General features: G+C 45.0%; 1 protein-coding gene across 1 annotated transcript in view; it reads right to left on the reverse strand.

Annotated features, from left to right (window-relative positions):
- Window positions 1-5,936: 5,936 nt before the first annotated feature.
- The window catches only part of TNS4 (tensin 4), a 61,012-nt gene continuing 46,565 nt past the window's right edge, over window positions 5,937-20,383 (reverse strand). The window contains exons 10-13 of the mRNA XM_033917362.1: window positions 17,932-18,100; window positions 16,298-16,366; window positions 11,206-11,232; window positions 5,937-6,820 (exon numbers count right to left, since the gene is read on the reverse strand). Coding sequence (XP_033773253.1) covers window positions 6,670-6,820; window positions 11,206-11,232; window positions 16,298-16,366; window positions 17,932-18,100 — 416 coding nt within the window. The 3' untranslated portion in view covers window positions 5,937-6,669. The remainder of the gene's footprint in view (window positions 6,821-11,205; window positions 11,233-16,297; window positions 16,367-17,931; window positions 18,101-20,383) is intronic.

A 20,383-nucleotide genomic window follows, 5' to 3' on the forward strand; every position in this document is an offset into this window, starting at 1 on the left:
TTGAAACCACAACCTTAGGGTGCTTTAACCACTACACCATTCTAGAAATCAAAAGTGATCCAAGTGTAGAACAATCCAGCCATTGTGACATCACTGATGAGGTTGGCTCTTAGGCATGGGTGGAATGAGGCATTATGACATCACAACACCTGCTCTGGTTATCAGAGGCTGTATCTTTTCACACTATTTATTTATTCAATTTTTTATACTGCTCTCCTAGGGGAGTTCGGAATGGTTTACATTAATTTATTCAGATACTCAAGCACTTTCCCTGTCTGTCCCACTGTGCTCACAAGTGGAGGAGTGTGTGGCACAGGGGTTGGATCTACAGCTTCCGCACCCTGGGGTTGTGGGTTCAAACCCCGCGCTGCTCCTTGTGACCCTGGGCAAGTCACTTAATCCTCCATAGCCCCAGGTACATTAGATAGATTGTGAGCCCACTGGGACAGATAGGGAAAATCCTTGAGTACCTGATTGTTAAAACCGCTTAGATAACCTTGATAGGCGGTATATAAAATCCTAATAAACTTGAAACTTGAAACAATCTATCTAATGTACCTGGGGCAATGGGGGGATTAAGTGACTTGCCTAGGGTCACAAGGAGCAGTGTGGGTTTGAAATCACAACCTCAGGGTGCTGAGGTTGTAGCTTTAATCACTGCATAACACTCTACAGGTCTTTATGTTGTTTCCATTACCCTGTGTTCTCACCTCTTCCCCTCCACCTGTACAAAAACAAAAGAAAAAATGATCCAAAAATTTTACAGACCAGTTGAGGGTACCTTTAATCCACCCTATGTAAACAATAAAAAAAAGACCAGAAGAAATTGTGAAAAGTAGGTCAAGGTTTTTTACTGTGACGAACTTGCATTGCATTTTGGCGATTCACTGGTGTGCTACCAAATGCTATTTTTTCCAGGCTTCTTCTCTTTTTGTGACATTTTTCCTTTTTTCCTTTATCACCATGGACCCCTGATGAAGGTTGTCCGAAACACGGACCATGTTGGGTCCCCTGCCTGGTAAAAGGTTTTTAGTTAAGATTTATTTGTCCAAATAAAATTTGCCTGCACAAATTTGCAAATTTGTGTACAAGTCTGCAGATTTTTTGGTTTGTTTTTTCACTGCAGACGAAGTTGGACTTTTGGTTCTTTTTCTGGTTTGCAACTTATGTCTTGACCATTCCTATTCAATCAATCCAGCTAGGTCATACCTACAACCCAGTTTTTAACCTTTTTTCCTAATATATTCAAGTGGACTAATGCAACAGCTGTGAGGCTTTACTCCTTGTTAAAACACGTCTTAAGAATAGAACCCAAAACCTTGGAATTTGGCCCTGTGATTTCTGGTAACAATTAATAGGCACATAAAATCATAGAACATTTTGCCAGAAAAAAACATATTTCTCATCCAGCCTGTTCGTCTGCTGAGCTCTACAATCCCTTCCTCTCTCTCTCAGTCATCAGATCATTCCATGATTTTTTAAATTACTCCAGGTTTTCACTCAGTGATCAAAATATCTCAGTGAAAAGGGAAGGGACTTTTCCCCACTGCTACCTCATAGGAATAAATACATTTAGAAAAATTATATGGTGTTAACCGAGAAAGTTGGTTCCTGCTCTGGTCTCACCTAAATAAAAATAACTTTGTGTGCCCTTGCTAGCATCCAGGAGAAACAGGGGTTACATAAAAGCAGGGAGATCCTGGATTCTCTAAAAGGAGAACTGTTCCAGCAGTTGGTAATGGAACCCATGAGAGATAGGGCCATACTGGACTTAGGACTTAGTACTTACAAACGGGAAAAGTGTGAGGAAAGACTAAACAGGGAGATATGATTGAAGTCTACAAAATCCTGAGTGGAATAGAATAGGTACAAGTGGATCGATTTTTCACTCCTTCAAAAATTACAAAAACTAGGGGACACTCGATGAAGTTACAAGGAAATACTTTTTAAAACCAATAAAAGGAAATTTTTTTTCACTCAGACAGTGGCGCATCAAGGGGAGGGCGGTCCGCCCCAGGTGCACGCCCCAAGGGGGTGCACAGCCGGCCACCCTCCCTATTCTGCCGCTGCTGCCTTTCCTTAACCAGCAGCAGTGGCAGTAAACAGGGGTGTCCACGGGTGCTCACCGGCGTTGCTTAGCTTCTGGCCAGCTCCCCTGCTGCAAGACGTGGGCCTCCGCTCCTTGCGCGATCTGTGGCTGCCTAAACCAATACCCCAAAAGAAGATGATGCTGATTGGCTTTGTTGATAAGAGATTAATTGATGTTGACACATAAATCATTTAATTTGCAACAGCCAAGTTATTTAAATTCTTTAACGATCCCATATTCTCCATTACGAATGTTAAGGTCTCTACAAGATAACAGGTTGGTATTGCCATCGGTCTAAAGGACTAAGTGGGAATTTGCTCGTTCTAAGGCATTTTTCTATCTACCAAGTTTGTGGAATCAGCTTCCTATTCACTTGGAATCAGATTTAAAGGCTTCTAAAACACTTTTGAAAACGTATTTATTTAGTTTAGCTTTTGGGCATGATATTCCTCAAAATGATCATATTAATTGATCTTTTTCTGGCGACAGTCAAGGATTAACCTGCAAATACAGCAAGATAACATTTTTATTTCATGAATGAGTTAGGTCTATTCTATATTTAATGGAGTTCTTTTTCTATGTATTTGATGTTTTTTTAATGTAAACCGCTGTGGCAGTATATCTAATTTTAATAAACATAAACATATATTGTTGTCCTTTTCATACATTTTGATATTAGTTTATAAATCACTTTGTTCCAATGCTGGGTAAGTAGATGGCAAACTTGAATGGAATGGAATGGAATGAAATGAACCCAAAAATAAGTTGCAGGCCCTGTATCCTTGCAGTAGAAACAGGCATGAAAGACTTACTAATGCTGACCATAGAAGACTTTGCTAAACTTGTTTTCTACCTCAGACCTTGTGTTAAAATTCCAGAGTTAGAAAACCCCACATACAGCCTTCCGGTCTTTTGTGCACTTCTCTGCATCTCTGTTGAATAACTAATACCTTTGGGATTGGTATTCAAAAGGGTTTAACCAGGCAGGAGAGGCTCTTGCCTGGTTAAATCTCTCTGAGCAAGCCATTACCCAATATTCCACAGCATTTATTTATTTATTTTAAAAAAAAAATATCTCCCGCAGTTCCAATCAACAAACATAATAATTCAGACACACATTAAAACATTATCAATAAAACAAACAGTCACCATTTTAAAATTCATCTATCATCGGTTATTGTCGCTGAGCATCACTTCTAACCAGCCATCTCCTAACCAGACAGGTTAAGGGTAGGCTGGGGATTTAGTTAGGGCAGAGCGGCAACTTAGCTGTTTAGTGACAATTTTAAATCTGCTAACCAGTACAGAAAGACATGGGGACAAATTTTTTCCATCCCTGCGGGAACTCATTTTCCTGTCCCATCCTTGAGAATTCTTTTCCTGTCTCTGCCCCATTCCTACAAGCTCCGTCCTCATCTACACAAGCTTCAAACACTTTAAAATCATAAGTAGCAACATTCTAGAGCTCAGATTGTGATGTCATAATGTCTCATTCCACCAATGCCTCAGCTCTGTCCTCATCTACACAAGCCTCAAACACTTTAAAATCATAAGTAGCAACATTCTAGAGCTCAGATTGTGATGTCATAATGTCTCATTCCACCAATGCTTAAGCTCTGTCCTCATCTACACAAGCCTCAAACATTTTAAAATTATAAGTGTTTGAGGCTTGTGCAGTTAAGACAGAGCTTCCAGGAATGGGGAAGGGGCAGAGACAGGTACAGTGACAAAACTCGCGGGGACGAGGAAACATTTGTCCTTGTGCCATTCTCTACTAACCAGCAAAGTAACCACAAAAAAGTTAGGACAGAAGTTAACAATGCCCGGTTAAAGTTCTGGGTCAGCAGCCATACCTGGATATTCAGTGCTGGGAGCCATGCATGCCCCTGCCACTGGTGTAGTAAGGGGGGATGGGGTGGAGGAGCGGTCCGTCCCAGCCACCATGTTGGTGGGGGCACCAGCACCCCTCCTCCTCTTCCCACTCCTCCCCTTGCGCACCCCCACCCCTTCCCTTCTCCCGTACCTCTAGTTCACCGCTGCCAGCAACAACTTCAACGTGTTCCTCACAACCATGTCTCTGTCACAGCTATCCCACTGAGGTCACTTCCAGGTGCTGCACATAGGAAGTGACGTCAGAGGGAGAGCTGCTGAAGTCTCAAGGAGCACATTAAAGTTGATACTCATGGCAGTGAACAACTAGAGGTACGAGGGAAGGAGCGGGGGGGGGGTCAAGAAGGGGCACCTCTCACCCTCACATTGATTATTCAGAACAATTATTGTATTATTTATATACCACTTAAAGCCTACGTGGTTTACATTCAGGTACTCAAGCATATTTCCCTATGTGTCCCAGTGGGCTCTACACTACCTAATGTACCTGGGGCAATGGGGGATTAAGTGACTTGCCCAGGGTCACAAAGAACAGCAAGGGATTTGAACCCATAACCTCAGGGTGCTGAGGCTGTAGCTCTAACCACTGAAAACAAAAAGAAAAAAAAAAATTCCCTACAAAAATAAACTTGTTTGCAGCTCCAGAAGATCGGGAAGTGTACTGGGCCTGCACAGAAGAGCTGTGCATGCCGCTTGGCTCTTGTGCGCAGGCGCCAGACACAGTTCCTCCCCCCCCCCTTTCTCTGGGATATGCAGCACAAATAGCATGCATACAATTTGCATGCTATTTGAGCTTAGAATGCCACAGAAAATTAAAAGCACTCCCAACCTGGTGTGCATCCCGTCCTAAGCTCGTCGTGGCAGGCACCTTGTAACTGCGTGACTTTTCCTAGAGCTGCCTAGGCAAAATACTTATGTCTTCATGCATCGTGTGGAAACTTCAGAGCTTCTTTTGGCATCTGTATTAAGCTTGTAGTGTAGTTACATTACATTACATTACATTAGGGATTTCTATTCCGCCTGTGCCTTGCGGTTCTAGGCGGATTACAATATAGAAAATATCTGGGACATTCCAGTAGAGTTACATTTCAGGATAAGAGTAAGTTACAAGAACAGTAATGAGTTATGATACTACAATTTCACAGAAGATAATACTTATTACAGAAGATAATACATATAACAGAAGATAATGCATTTTACAGAGGTAATACATGTCTACTCGATCGGTTAAATCGGGTGTAGTGTAGAATAATTACAGTACATTCTAGATCACAGATAAAAAGATAATATAGGTGGGTATTTCCGAAGTCGTTGATTGGGAGCTCATTGGGTGGTGGTTAGTTAAATGTAGAAAGGACCCACAGCCACAAGAGGGCATCCACCCACGGCCACAAGAGGGCATCCACTGAAAATCAGGGGCGGGAAATTTCATGTCGACACCAGGAAGTATTTCTTCGCCGAAAGGGTGGTTGATCATTGGAATGATCTTCCACTGCAGGTAATTGAGGCCAGCAGCGTGCCAGATTTTAAGAAAAAATGGGATAGGCATGTGGGATCTCTTAGGGGAAGATGATAGGGGGGTGGGTCATTAGAGTGGGCAGACTTGATGGGCAGTGGCCCTTTTCTGCCGTCATTTTCTATGTTTCTATGTTTCTAAAGGGACCTTGGGGGAGGGGGAAGAAATGAACAAGAGAAGAACCACAAAGTAAAATGGGGGGGGGGGGAACCCCTTCTGTATTAGTACATGGAAAAATACAACACTTCACATGCAAATGGTGCCTCCTGAGGACCTGAAATCATTTCGTGATTTATAATTTTTATTCGTTTTCAAATTTTACATAAAGTGTACAAAATATTAAAATACAATTGATGAATACACAATATCACTTTTATATCTAATACATCATATTTTAAATATATTTTTATCCCCTCTCCCTCCCCCCACCCTTCTAGTACTTTCCAATCATACATTACATATTGTATATCATATCATATTATGTAAAAATTATTTTCACTACCCTCCCCTTCATGTGTGTCACAAAGAAGATATTGAAAAGACCTGAAATCATTTCAATGTCCATTATTCAGCAAAATTTCCTTTAATGTAGTTGATTTACAAAAAGAAGAAAAACAGGGTTTACATCAACCTCTGACAGAGATCTGGGACACAAACGGCCATGCCTCTTTCCTTAAGTGAATATGCTTGGCACAGAGTAAATTGATGAATCCCAGATTCAGAGAAGTCCCCTGCAGGTTCCAGGGCTGTAGCTTCGTGCAAGGCTCTCTCTCTCTCTCACCTTCCACAGCGGATCAGCTCTTTCTCTCTTTCAAATGTCCAATGCACAAGGCAGAAGATCAGTGCTCAAAAGCTTGAGTCTGCCCTGCCCCTGCAGTAAAGACTGATATATCTTAAAGTTGGGGTTTAAGGACCAAGTTTGGCCCTGGTGCGCTGTCCTTTATGGATATGATCTTAAGAGCACAGCTGATCATCTCTGTGTCCCACATTTAGCACATGGCATGTCCCCAGCTGCAGCACTATAGTCGTCAGTGGGCTCTACACTACCTAATGTTATTAAAAAACAATTATACTGTATAATCTACCCCTCCAGGGATGATGGGGAAAGTCTAAAGTGCGCAGGAAAAAAGGCCAGAAAATTTGGCAATCTGAGGAAGAAATGTAAGAAGTGTGCTCAGAGAGATTGGGTCCTTTCTGAACTCTGCAGCAAGTTTCCAACAAAGCTGATGACGGGGGAGATGGGCTGGACGACATCGTACTCTGCAAAAAGGTGGCAGACATTCTCAGGCCCGTCTGTTGTGCTTTTGGCTACAAATCCAAAGATCCTTTCAAAACAAAGAAAAGAGAATTAATTCAGGCTGCTGAACCTGGACAAGGTAAAATTAATCTGTGGTAGTGGTAGTGGTAGTGGGGACGAGGAAAGATGTGGAAAATAATTAAACATTTTGCTCCAAGCATTAAGAGAGGAGTTGAATGCTCCCTTTGCATGAGGCACCACCATGTAAAACTCAATCCCTCCTGCTCACAGCTTCTGTATCTACCTTCAGGTAGGGTCACCAGATGTCCAGGAAAACCAGGATATGTCCTCTTTGGGTTTTGGAAAGTCCCGATGAGCTCCGGCCACATCTGGAGAGCCTTTGAGCATGCGCAGATGATGCTACACACATCTGCGCATTTTCCAGACCCTCCAGACGTGGCTGGAGCTCCTCCGGAAGAAGAGATGAAGCTTTGTGGGGGCGATGTATGGGGCGGAGCAGGGCAGGGCTGGAGGCAGAATTAGGCGGGGCTGGAGACTGATCTGGGCGGGGTTGGGGTAGAACAGGGTGGGGCTGGAGGCGGGGTCAGCTCTGTGAATGCTTGAGTATCAACAGTACTGAGCAAACTGCTTTCTGTGTTCAGGAAGGCTAATGTGCTTTGAATTTAGCAACCTCAATAGTTCTGAAAAGTTGGCTCCCATGGGTCAAGATCTGACTGCTTTTCAGGTCCATTTCCTGCTTGCAACCAGTTAACTTAGCCTCCGTGCTCCTGTCTTCCTGCCTCCTGCAGTCAATCAATTTGAGCCTATAGTTCTGCTGGGGGCCAAGGGAGGACAGTGTGGAGGCAGAGCTTGTTCTTTTCAGCCTTTTATTTCTTTCTGTTTGTGGCCAATCAGCTGAATTCTCATGCCTATGGCCTGCCTCCTAGCAAGGATGGGGCTGAGGGGGTAGCAAGAGTTTATTGCTTGAATATGATCTCAGTGATTCATGAAGCTAGATATGGGGAACAATGGGAATGCAGTGGCCTATGAAGTGGCCTTAGAGTTGCCAGATTTCCTCTTTGAAAAAAAGATGATATCTGGCACCGTTCCATTCCAGCCCCACCCCATTCTACCTCCAGCTCCGCCCCATTCTTCCCCTAGCCCCTTCCCTAGCCGAACCTCCTGTCTCCTTCCCCGAGGCCTGGAGGCCCTCTGCTCATGTGCGGACGTCAGCGTGATGACATCACATGCATACATATGCTCATCGCTTCAACATCTGTGCATGTGCAGAGGGCCTCCAGATGTGGCCCCCAAGCTCAGGGACTTCCAAAACCCGGACAAACTTCCAGGTTTTGGAAATCTCTCCGGGCACCCGGACAGTCCTCTAAAAAAGAGGACATGCCCAGGTTTTCTTGGTCTGGTAACCCTACCTATGCTAGGAGGGAGGGGGACTATATGGAATAGGATGTATAAGGGAAAAAGGGGTGACAGGGCAAATGAGTTAGAGAAGGAGGCTTGTCCAAAATGTGTGTGGAGGGGGATGAAAAATTAAGTATTATAGGGAAGAGAATGATGTGATGCTGGAGGAAGAAGAGAACGTAACATAAGAAGCAGGTGGAGGGGATAAGAGATAGAAAAAAAGAAGTGCAGCATTTTGACGTAGGCCCATATTCTAAAAATGGCACCCAAGCTAAGTGGAAAATGGCATTGAAATGACGTTTCAGACTGATTTTCAAGGCGCCTACAAAACCAGTGCCAGATTGCACCTCAAAGGTGCTTTATGGTGCCTAGTGCGTGGGTAACATTGGAAGGGTACACCAACAAATGCACGCAGGACAATTGCACCCCGTCAAATGCGTGCACTGACAAGTGCGCACAGGATAATGGAGCCCTGTCAATTGCGCTAGTGTTAGTGCAAGGTTTAGATGAGGATAAATGCTCATCTAAACCTTACCCTAACACTAGATACCAAGTGAATATTTTAAGTGTAGTGGGGGAGGGTGCTATTGTCCTGCCTGCATTTGTTGGCCCACGCATTGGAAGTGGCGTTAGGCGCCTGTAAAGCGCCTATGGAGGCATGAGTCACGTCGAAGGTAGGCACCAGAAATGTAGGCCTTGAAAACCATGGCCTACATTTCCAGCAACTACCTTTGCTGGTTGACAAACAATCGGCGGTCGCTAACAACAGTGTTATTTAGAGAATCTGGGCCTTAGTAATTACTCAGTCAACTTGGAATCAAATGCCCTTTTATTTTCATTTCTCCATAAGGATGCCTTTGTTTGCTAATATCGCCCTAAGCATTTATTATCCGACAGGATTTTAATACCCTCCCTCTTGTGTTTCCCGTTTATTGTCTTTCTTTCCTATCGATCAATGTATTTTTCCCCCCCATTTCCTCCCATGAACGTTCTGTCTGTCTTTGCTTTTGTGACTACCTGTTTTATTTTATAAATATACATATATAATACAGTGGTGCCTCGCATAAAGAACGCCTCGCACAGCGGACGCTGCACACAACGAACTTCATGTCATGATTCCTACAACGAACTTCGTTTCACACAACGAAGTCGCCCGAGCTTCCACGATCGCTGCCGATGTATTGCATCCTTCCGCGCAGGCACTGCAGGCAGTCGTTAGTCACTGCGCTTAACTTAAGCGCGTATCGCGGCAATCGTTCTTCATTACGAATTAAATCACGCATGCACGCACGCATCACGGCAGTCGTCCTTTTAAGATAAACTCAATATTTTTTATATATCATGGCTTCTAAAAAAAAGCAGGAAGGTGATTTCTGTTGAAATGAAACGGGAAATAATTAGAAGGAGTGAATGTGGAGTAAAAGAGTTTGGCCTCAGCAAGACCACCATTTTCACAATTTTGACAAATGTATCTTTTTTTATGTCAACATAGCATATTTTATGCTGCAGAACGAATTATTTTTTTTAACATGTCTTGTTATGGGAAAACGCGTTTCCCATAACGAACTTTTCGCATAACAAACTTGCTCCTGGAACGAATTAAGTTCGTTGTGTGAGGCACCACTGTATATTTTTTTTTTAGTCTTTTTAATTATGTACACCGCTTAGACAATTTATAAGTGGTATATCAAATTATAATAAACTTGAAATACAGTGTGCATGGAATCACGACCCACAGTTTGGGAAACGCTGTTATAGAGATCAGCCACAGTACCTGACAGAAAAGCTTGCCTGGTGCTCTCCCATCTAGGCCTGTCGATGAAGAACAGTATTTTTAGTTACAGGCCCCAACCCTATGGGGTTGGGGCCTGTAACTATCTTTGGGAGGAAATCATTTATCTTTGTTTTTTGGGGAAAAAAATATCTTAATGCCTTGGTTTTTTTGTTCAAGTGTAAGGGGAGATAATGATTAAGGTATTAATCTTGCATTAAGGTATTTTTGCATATTTTATAGTCTTGTGTATCGTGCAATGGTGCGCCCGCACCTGGAGTACTGTGTCCAGTACTGGTCGCCATACCTCAAGAAGGACATGGCAGTACTTGAGGGGGTCCAGAGAAGAGCGACTAAACTGATAAAAGGCATGGAAAACTTTTTATACGCTGTCAGGTTGAAAATGCTGGGGCTGTTCTCCCTAGAGAAGAGGAGACTTAGAGGAGACATGATAGAAACCTTCAAAATCCTGAAGGGCATAGAGAAAGTAGACAGGGACAGATTCTTCAGACTGTGGGGAACCACAAGTACCAGGGGTCATTCGGAGAAATTGAAAGGGGACAGGTTTAGAACAAATGCTAGGAAGTTCTTTTTTACCCAGAGGGTGGTGGACACATGGAACGCACTTCCAGAGGTTGTGATAGGCCAGAGCACAGTACAGGGGTTCAAGGAAGGTTTAGAAGGATAAGGGGATTGAGGGGTACAGATAGAAGCAGAGGTAGGTTATAGAAATGGTCAGGAACCACTTCACAGGTCATAGACCTGATGGGCCGCTGCGGGAGCGGACTGCTGGGCGCGATGGACCTCTGGTCTGACCCAGTGGAGGCAACTTCTTATGTTCTTATGATTCTAAGCAGTAAAAAAAATGTAAATTAAATCATACTGGCATGGAGGGGTAAATGAAAATGGGAAGTGATGGAAACGGAAATGAAAGACAGAGCAGAGTCCTGGGTGGTGGCACCACAGTAGAAATGGGGGGGAGAGAGGGTAGAGGGTTGGGGGAATTAGAGAAGGGAAGGACAAATGCCACTCATTTGAAACGTTGTATGCATTCTTCAGTAAAACCATTAGAGGGAACATTGGGAGTGGAAGGGAAACTCGGGAAAAGGTCTCTTCCTCCTCCTTTCCTACTGCCAAAAATTAAGTACCCAGCTGCAGCCCTGAATTCTGCCAGGTGCTTGCAACATGACTTAACCACTGGCCTAGGTGAACCTTTGATCGGAACTGGAATGGCAATTATGTGCTTATGTCTAAAGAGAAAGTTTGGGTTGGAGAAGACTCACCTGGAGGTGCGACACTGTTTTTGCCACCTGTTTCAGACAGAAAAGAAAAACAAATAAAGCTGAATCACAGAACTGTAGAACAAACCAGATGTCTAAAACCATAAAACCTTCACCTGTGGGTGCACTACAGTAGCACGGAATTGTTTTACACACTAACAGACATTCGTCAGGGACCTCATGGCCCACCCAGTTTGCTTACTGGAGAATCTGTCATCTTAGCATAACCAGACATCTGGATTTAACCAGACATGTCCTCTTTTTTAGAGGACTGTCCAGGCATCTGGATGGATTTTCAACCCACTTTTTCTGGGTTTTGAAAAGAATTTAGATTGGGTCTGTGTCAGGAGGGCATCTGCGCATGCGCAAATGTTCCCTCTAAGCTGAGCAGGTGTCCTCCAGCTGCATTGCTACCACTAGGGGGTGGAATATTTTCAGTCGCTAAGGACAGGTATGTTCCCTGGAGTCCTGCAGAACTTGCCTGTCCCTCACAATTGAAAAATGTGACAGTAAAACAGCACCCTCTATTGGTGAGACTGTGGGTGGAGGACTCCTGCTCAGCTTAGAGGGAACAGGATGTGACACAGTGATGTCACATGTGATGTCATTGTGCCACATTGTGCCACATTCGCAGATGCCCTCCAGAGACGAGATTTGTGTGGGGCTGGGGTTGGGGAGTAGAACGAGGTGGGGCAGGGATGGGGCGGAATGGGCGGGGCCACACGTTCTCTTTTTTTGGGACCGACCATCTGGGAATCCGATGTCATCTCCTCTTTTTGCCCTTCCCACCGCCTCCCGTATCCATCCCAGGCAAAACCTTAATTCAGTCACCATCGCATCTGTCGATTATATTGGTTTCAGACAAACATACATTTGTGAGCTTCCATTTATTTCTTTTCTCCTCCCCCCCCCCTCAAGTATCATTGCTTTTCCCTGCCCCCAGATCTTCAGTCATGACCTCCAGCCCCCTACACACACATTTTACTTCTCCAAAAGTACGAGGAAAAAAAATGTGGCAACAGTAGTAGTTTCTGAGTGAGCCATGGTCAAGCACACGCTTCAAATGGAGTGGCCCAATGGTTGGAGCTGGAGAGCTGACAAATTACCCGGTCCTAGCAGGGGTGCCCAAAACATCGATCGGGATCTACCGGTCGATCGCAAAGCCAACGCCGTTAGATCGCAGAGCCAGTGTTCTCCCTAGCGTCTTTCTCTAACTCATGGTCACTGTCTCGCCTTTAAAGTAATTACGGCAGCCTGCAGAGCGAACGTAGCAGGCTGCGGTCAACCTCTGTAGCACGTTCCCGCCCCTGACATCAGAGGAGGTGCGGGACCGCGGCAGAGGGAACGTGCTACAGAGGCCAACGGCAGCCTGCTACGTTCGCTCTGCAGGCTGCCATAATTAACTTCAAACTGTGGTAGTCCCAGAGGGAAGAACGGAGGCAAGAACTAACAGTTGCAATCCTGCTCGATGATCCAGTCTGAGGTCCTAACAATCACTGTGTGCGGGAAACAGCAGAGGTAAGGCCCCGCATGTCAGGGTAAGACTGTGGCCGTTGCGATGGCCCTGGCGGGATGGGGGTTGCCTTAGAGATGCTGGATTGGGGTTGGGGAAGAGACAAAAGGACCTTGAGGAGTGGCGGGAAAGCAGCCTTCAACCAAAAGGGAGGGAGAAGAGAGAGCAGATCCTGGACTAGTAGAGGGGTTACAGAGGGGAAACACCCTGAGCTGAGGAGAGAGAGATGGCAGGCCCTGGGGAGGGGGAAGACAAAGAGAGTGATAGAGACAAAGACCTGGACCAAAGGTGGGAGGACTCAAAATGTTAGCAGAAGGAAGATAGAGAGGGAGAAACCTGAAACAAAGGGGAGGCAGAAGAGAGGGGGGGCAGATGTTGGACCATGGGAGGTGCAGACAGAAGAGACAGAGGGGGAGAGACCCTGAGGAAGAACAGAGAGATGCAAGATCATAGAGGAGGGAGAGAGAGGGAGACATGTTGCCAATAGGGGTGGAGGAGAGAGGAAGAAAAGCTGGACTATAGGAGGGACAGAGAGGGAACGGAACGAGGTCTGGAGGACAGAAGAGGTGCACTCGGTATATATATAAATAAATATGGGGGTCTTTTACTAAGGTACGCTAGCCGATTTAGTGCACGCTACATGTTAACGCATCCATGGAATATAATGAGCGCATTAGCACTTAATGCGCACTAAATCAGCTAGCTCACCTTGGCAAAAGAGGGGGGTATATGTTTAGCATTTTTATTGTTGGTAGATCATTTTGACTTGGTCATTTTAAAAGTAGCTCGCAAGTCAAAAAAGTGTGGGCACCCCTGCTGTAGGCGGTGGCATAGTAAGGGATGGGGCGGTCCACCCTGGGCGCGGTCATGGTAAGGGTGCCGGCACCCATCCTCCTTGCCGCCTCCCCCCCACCTGCCGTGCATGTGTGCCCCTCCCTCTTGTACCTTTTTAATGTTCTCTGCACGAACAGCATTACCAAACTTGCTGCCCACGCCGGCGTTGCCGCTTTCTGACGTCACTTCCGGGCCCTGTGCAGCTGGAAAAGTATAACGGTACGCAGGAAGGGAAGGGGGCGCACGCTTGGCATGAGGGTTGGGAAGGAGTGGTGGTGGGGAGGGGGAGGCGCGGAGAAGAGGGCAGGGGAAGGGTGGGTTTTTTGACAACCCTTTCCTAGTGCATTATTGATCTTGTAGTATTGATTTCACTAAGTAGAATTAAGGACTAAAATACTACACTGAATTAGTATATTGAACAACTGGATGGACCAAAAAGTCTCTGGACCAAAAGAGGAGGACTAGAGAGCTTTGAGACAGTTAAATTTACAAATCTATAGAATCTTTAAAACAAAAGCAGACACAGCACTGGGTGGTAGATAGTTCTAGGCACTCATTACTTAGGAGTTTCAGACTAAAGAATGACATGGGGATAATTTTTCCCCATCCCTGTGGGAACCCATTTTCCCATCCCCACGAGTTATTTTCCTGTCCCTGCCCCATTCCCGCAAGCTCTGTCCTCATCTGCACAAGCCTCAAACACTTTAAAATCATAAGTAGCAACATTCTAGAGCTCAGATTGTGATGTCATAATGCCTCATTCCACCAATGCCTAAGCTCTGTCCTCATCTGCACAAGCCTCAAACACTTTAAAATCATAAGTAGCAACATTCTAGAGCTCAGATTGTGATGTCATAATGCCTTATTCCACCAATGCCTAAGCTCCGTCCTCGTCTGCACAAGCCTCAAACACTTTAAAATCATAAGTCACAACATTCTAGAGCTCAGATTGTGATGTCATAATGCCTCATTCCAGCAATGCTTAAGCTCTGTCCTCATCTACACAAGCCTCAAACACTTTAAAATCATAAGTAGCAACATTCTAGAGTTCAGATTGTGATGTCATAATGCCTCATTCCACCAATGCCTAAGCTCCGTCCTCATCTGCACAAGCCTCAAACACTTTAAAATCATTACTATTCAAGGCTTGTGCAGTTAAGGCAGAGCTTACAGGAATGGAGCAGGGACATGGACAGTGACAAAATCTGTGGGAATGGGACGGGAAAATGGAGTACCTGCGGGGATTGGGAAAAAAATGGCCCCATGTCATTCTCTATTTCAGATTTAGTGCAGTGGTAACAAAGAATAAATCCATCTCGACAGAGCATTTCAGGGCATGATTGTGCTGTCAAAGGGAGACAGTTTAACAGAAGGGCTTCAGTGTAGGTTGGGGGATAGTGGAAGTTGAACACTCAGTCACTAGTGAGCCACTCATTGTAAACCCAGAAATGTTTATACTATTCATGTGTTTTTTCTTTATAAGCACTGACTTTTTTTTTAACTACACCTTTACTATCTGGTTTTAGGTTTTATGCTGTTGGCTCCTTCATCCTTGCTTCCTCTAGTCCAGTGTCTTGCAAACTTTGTCAAGCTACAGCACACTTAACGTAGCGGATGCGGCTCGAGGCTATGATGATTTATCGAACAGCGGTCTATAAATACCAATAAACATAAGCATCCAGAAGTGTGCAGACTTTTGAGGCAATAATGTCACAGAAATGCGCGAAGGCCCTCCAGAAGGGCCCTGAGCCACCTGTGTGGGGGTGGGGTGGGGGGGGTGCCGGAAGGAAAGACATGCAGAGAGAAGGAGGGGCACTGGCGTAGGCTGATTGCCTCAACGTGGATCTCTCGCCGCAATAGGCATGTGCTGTAGGCAGTCAGCCAGGGCTGGCGCCTCTTCCCCTCTCCAGTGTCTCGCGGCACACCTGAAATCTCAGGAGGCACACCGTTTGCGATCCACCACTCTAGCCCCTCACCACCTCCTGCCTTTGAGCATCTCCTTCATCCCATCACACCCCAAAACTCCTGCTTACACTCAGCCACTCCGATATTTTTTTTTCACTCAGAGAATAGTTAAGCTCTAGAACGCGTTGCCAGAGGATGTGGTAAGAGCGGATAGCGTAGCTGGTTTTAAGAAAGGTTTGGACAAGTTCCTGGAGGAAAAGTCCATAGTCTGTTATTGAGGAAGACATGGGGGAAGCCACTGCTTGCCCTGGATCAGTAGCATGGAATATTGCTACACCTTGGGTTTTGGCCAGGTACTAGTGACCTGGATTGGCCACCATGAGAACGGGCTACTGAATTTGAATGACCATTGGTCTGACCCAGTAAGGCTGCTATTATGTTCTTACGTGAGCCATTGTAACATCACTGATGAGGTTGGCTCTGAGGCATTATGACATCACAATCTCAGCTCTGGAATGTTGCTCTCAATGGGGTTCCAGAATCTTGCTATTCTTTGAGATGCTGGCCAAGTACTAGTGACCTGAATTGGCCACTGTGAGAACAGGCTACGGGCTTGAATGACCATTGGTCTGACCCAGTAAGGCTATTCTTATGTTCTTATGTAATAGCAATATATGAGATGAGAGAATTACAGCCCCCCCCCCCGGCTGCCCGTCCACCTAAAATCTGGGTGCATGCCACAGAATACCTGCTCCAGCTGTGCTCCTTGCCAATCCTATCTTCCCCCAACTCCCCCTCCCCAACCTGTCCCAGGCATGCTGTATCACTGTAACAAGAACTTACGTTCTATTTTCGGGGTCCACACCACAGAAACTGAGGGCACTGAGAGGATAGTGTCGCCTGAAAAACACCCTAAAAAAAGACAATGGGGTGGGATGGGGGTGGAGAGAGAGAGAGAGAGAGATTCAGAACATAGGAATATTTGATTTCCCCCGCAAAAATTACAATTTCAGGTGCCACAATCATACAAGATACAAAACCATGAACCACCTGATAATCTACAAAGCATATATTGTATAAAGAAGGTAGAAAAGACCTCAGAGACCTTAATTTTGTCTTGTATATTTGATTCCCCTCAACATATCCTGCACAGGAATCAGTGGTTTGGCGAGGGTGAGAGGTGATCGGGGCAGTAGCGCCCCTCCCCCGATCCTGCCTGCCTTGCGCATCCCCCCTTCTCTTTCCCCATACCTCTAGTTGAAGTTGTTGCTCACGGCAGTCAACAACGTGCCCTCGCGACCCTGTTGGCTCTCCCTCTGACATCACTTCCTGTGCGTGGCACCCGGAAATGACATCAGCGGGAGAGCTGATGGGGTCGCAAAAGAGCATGTTGTTGATCGCCGCGAACAACAACTTCAGCTAGAGGTATGGGGGAAGGGAAGGGGGCGCACGCGTAGAAGGGCGGAATGGGAAGAGGCGGGGGTGGAGGGGGCAGGCAAAGAGGAGAAAGGGAGTTAGTGCCCCCACCAACATGGCACCTGGGGGTGGACCGCCTCCCTCGCCTCCCCTTAATTTAATCAATCTGTACATAATCCAATTCCTGTGTCTGCATCTGTGCGTTTATCACTTCACTGCAATTGTGGGACTGTCTGACTTTCTCTCAAAATGGTCACTGGCAACTGACACAGTCACTGTCCCATGTCAGGCCCACTGTCATATTATGATTATGTTTTTTAAAATTGGATATTCTGCCAAATCTTACAAAAGTTCCCAGCGGATTACATTAAAATTACATAAATAAAGACTGAAAAGAACTCCATAATGTAAAGAAAAGACCTATTCTCATCACATCATTCATATCTAAGATACATTCAAGTCCATCCACGCAATTAAATTAAATTAAATAGTAGGTCAGTTGCCTGTGAACCTCTTGAATTAATGAATGTGGTCATTCGGAAAGGAATCAGTACCAAAAGCCTGTTGAAAAAAAATGTTTTTAACAACCCCCATTAGAAATATAGTTAAGACTGTGAAGTCCCTTCTCCCAGCTCCTCATATTTTTAGAAACACTGGGCAAAATCTCCTTCCAGTTTGGTAGATGCCATACCCCATGACTCTGATATCCTTTCAAACCGATGAGTTGCCAACTGCAAGGGTTTCAGAACAAGCGGAGCCAGTTCTGGTTCTGACCCATAGCACACATTGGTCTAAACCAGATCTCTGACTACTCTCTTTATGAAATACTGGAGGACTAACAGATTGCAGTGGGGCAAAACCAGGACTGGATTGGTCTTTTCTAGAGAAGAATAAATGGAGGCACTGAAAGATCACCCCAGACTGCAAAGTGTTAAAGTATATTTTAAAAAAATGAAAGTGACCACCTGAGTGGAGCTACAGCGTGACACTTGCTAACACGTGGGACTCTCTTATAAGAGGTCTTTTGCCTGGCCGATACTAATAATGAAGAACCTTCTTACTTGCGCTGCACATCTGTGAGGGTTATTCCTTGCTCCGTGGCTTTGAAGTGAACGATGGTGGGTGTGGGGAGGGACTCCGATTCAAAGGTGGCCGAGACGGCTTTGTGAACTGCAGACCCTCCAGTCAGGGTCTCTGTGCTGACAGAGTTCAGGTAGAGAACATTGCAGGCTGCAGAGAGCAGAGGTGCATGAGAGTTAGATAGGAGAAAGATTATAAGAGAGGTTATAGGCAGTGGCATAGGTGGGGTTCGGTCTTACTCTGGCGCTATCCTCCTCTCCACCCCCCTTTCCTTCCCCGCCCCCACTGCCACGCATATGCACCACTTCCCTTCCCCTGTATCTCTGTAACATTCCTGGTGCGAGCACTAGAGTTGGCTCTTCCTCTGACATCACTTCCTGGACCCGCGCTTAGGAAGTGATGTAAGAAGAAGAGCCAACGCTGGTGCAACAGCAGCTTGGGGGTTGCTGCTTGTGCCAGGAGGGGATGGGGAAGGAGCATGTGGATGTGGTGGGGGAGGGGCATTCGGCAGAGGGATATATGCTACATCTGAGGATTTATCCTGCTATTACATGGTCTCACTACAGGTCCCTTTGGGTTTTTAACAGTTCATTATTTGTCCTTTTCCTAGATCTGAGCCAAGGTGAATAACAGATACAGAAATTATTTCCCTGCCCAAGTGGACTTAGTCTAAGCCAGTGGTCTCCAGCAAGTCCTCCATTGCATTTTGGCTGAAAAACTCTTCAAATCTTGTAAATGCATTCATTTTGATTTTGCTGCAAACCACCCATCCCCCTTTAACAAAGCCATGCTAGCAGCAGCTGCTGCTGCGGTGGTAATCGTTCCGACATCCATAGGGAATTAATGGACGCTGGAGTGTTTGCAACGCAACTTTGTAAAAGAAGCCCAAAATCCAAAATAGAGTTTTTAAAATATAGCCTTAATCGCAAAGGAATAAATGCGTAAAAAGGAGAAAGATGAGAACACATTAGTTGAAGAAAAGGGTGTACACCCAACCGGTGGTGTGTTCCAATAATGAGTCAGAGTAATCAGACATATTGATCCAATCATAAAATGTAAAAATAAAAGAAAATGGTACATGCAACATGAGAAATATGACAACCAGATAAAGGGTAAGGTAAATTACAGCAAACATTGCTATTGTTATTCTGTGTTCTTCTCATATATAAAATCAATAAAACTTTTGGAACAGAAAAAAAAATATAGCCTTAAAGTGTGTTGTAGAAACAATATTAGTATTAATTTTAAATGTTTAATACCCAGTCTAAACAAGCAGTTCCAAAATTAGTAACATGGGTAAACTTGAAATCTTTTGGTAGCCCTCAGAGTTAACCTGTGTTCACACTGTGGCTCTTTACATGAAAATGGTTGGAGACCCCTGGTCTAAGTTGTTCCTGAGGCAGTAGAGGGCAAAGTGATTTGTCCAAGGTCACAAGGAGTCAATGGAGTTTCAACCCTGGCTTCCCTGGTTCTCAGCTACTAGTACTCTTTGCCTCCCTTTACAAATCAGTGAGTATTCCAGGGCTAGAGTAAGAAATATCATTAAGAATAAGAGTTGGCCTACTGGGACAGACCGAAGGTCCATCAAGCCCAGTATCCTGTTTCCAATAGTGGCCAACCCAGATCTCAAGAAACCCAAAGAGTAGCAACATTCCAGAGCTGAGATAGTGATGTCATAATGCCTCATTCCACCAATACTTAAGAGCCAGTCTCAGTGATGTCACAAAGGCTTGGTTGTCCTATACTTGGCTCACATAAGAACATAAGAATTGCCATCCTAGGAGAGACCGAAGGTCCATCAAGGCCAGTATCCCGTTTCCAGGTTACAAGTACTTGGCAAAATCCCAAAGAGTAAAACAGATTGTATGCTGCTTATCCAAAGAATAAGCAGTGGATTTCCCCAAGTCAACTCAATCATGACCTATGGACTTCTCTTTTAGGAAAATATTCAAACCCTTTTAAAACCCTGCTAAGCTAACTCATTTCACCACATTCTCCAGCAGCAAATTCCAGAGTTTTATTACACATTGTGTGAAGAAAAATTTTATCTAGTTTGTTTTGAATCTACCACTTAGTAGCTTCATCGCATCCCCCCCCCCCCCCGTGTCCTAGCATTTTTGGAAAGAGTAAACAAGCGATTCACATCTACCTTTTCCGCTCTACTCAGTATTTTATAGACCTCTGTCATATCACCCCTGAGCCATCATTTCTCCAATCTGAAGAAGCCGCTGTAACCTTTCCTCATAGGGAAGTCGCCCCATCCCTTTTATCATTGTCGTCACCCTTCTCTGTACCTTTTCTAATTCCGCTCTATCATTTTTGAGATACAGCGACCAGAATTGCACACAGTATTCGAGGTGCGGCTGTACCACAGAGCGATATAAGGGCATTGTAACATTTTCATCTTTGTTTTCCATTCCTTTACTGATAACT

The sequence above is a fragment of the Geotrypetes seraphini genome, chromosome 13, assembly GCF_902459505.1.
Source record: "Geotrypetes seraphini chromosome 13, aGeoSer1.1, whole genome shotgun sequence".
NCBI lineage: Eukaryota > Metazoa > Chordata > Amphibia > Gymnophiona > Dermophiidae > Geotrypetes > Geotrypetes seraphini.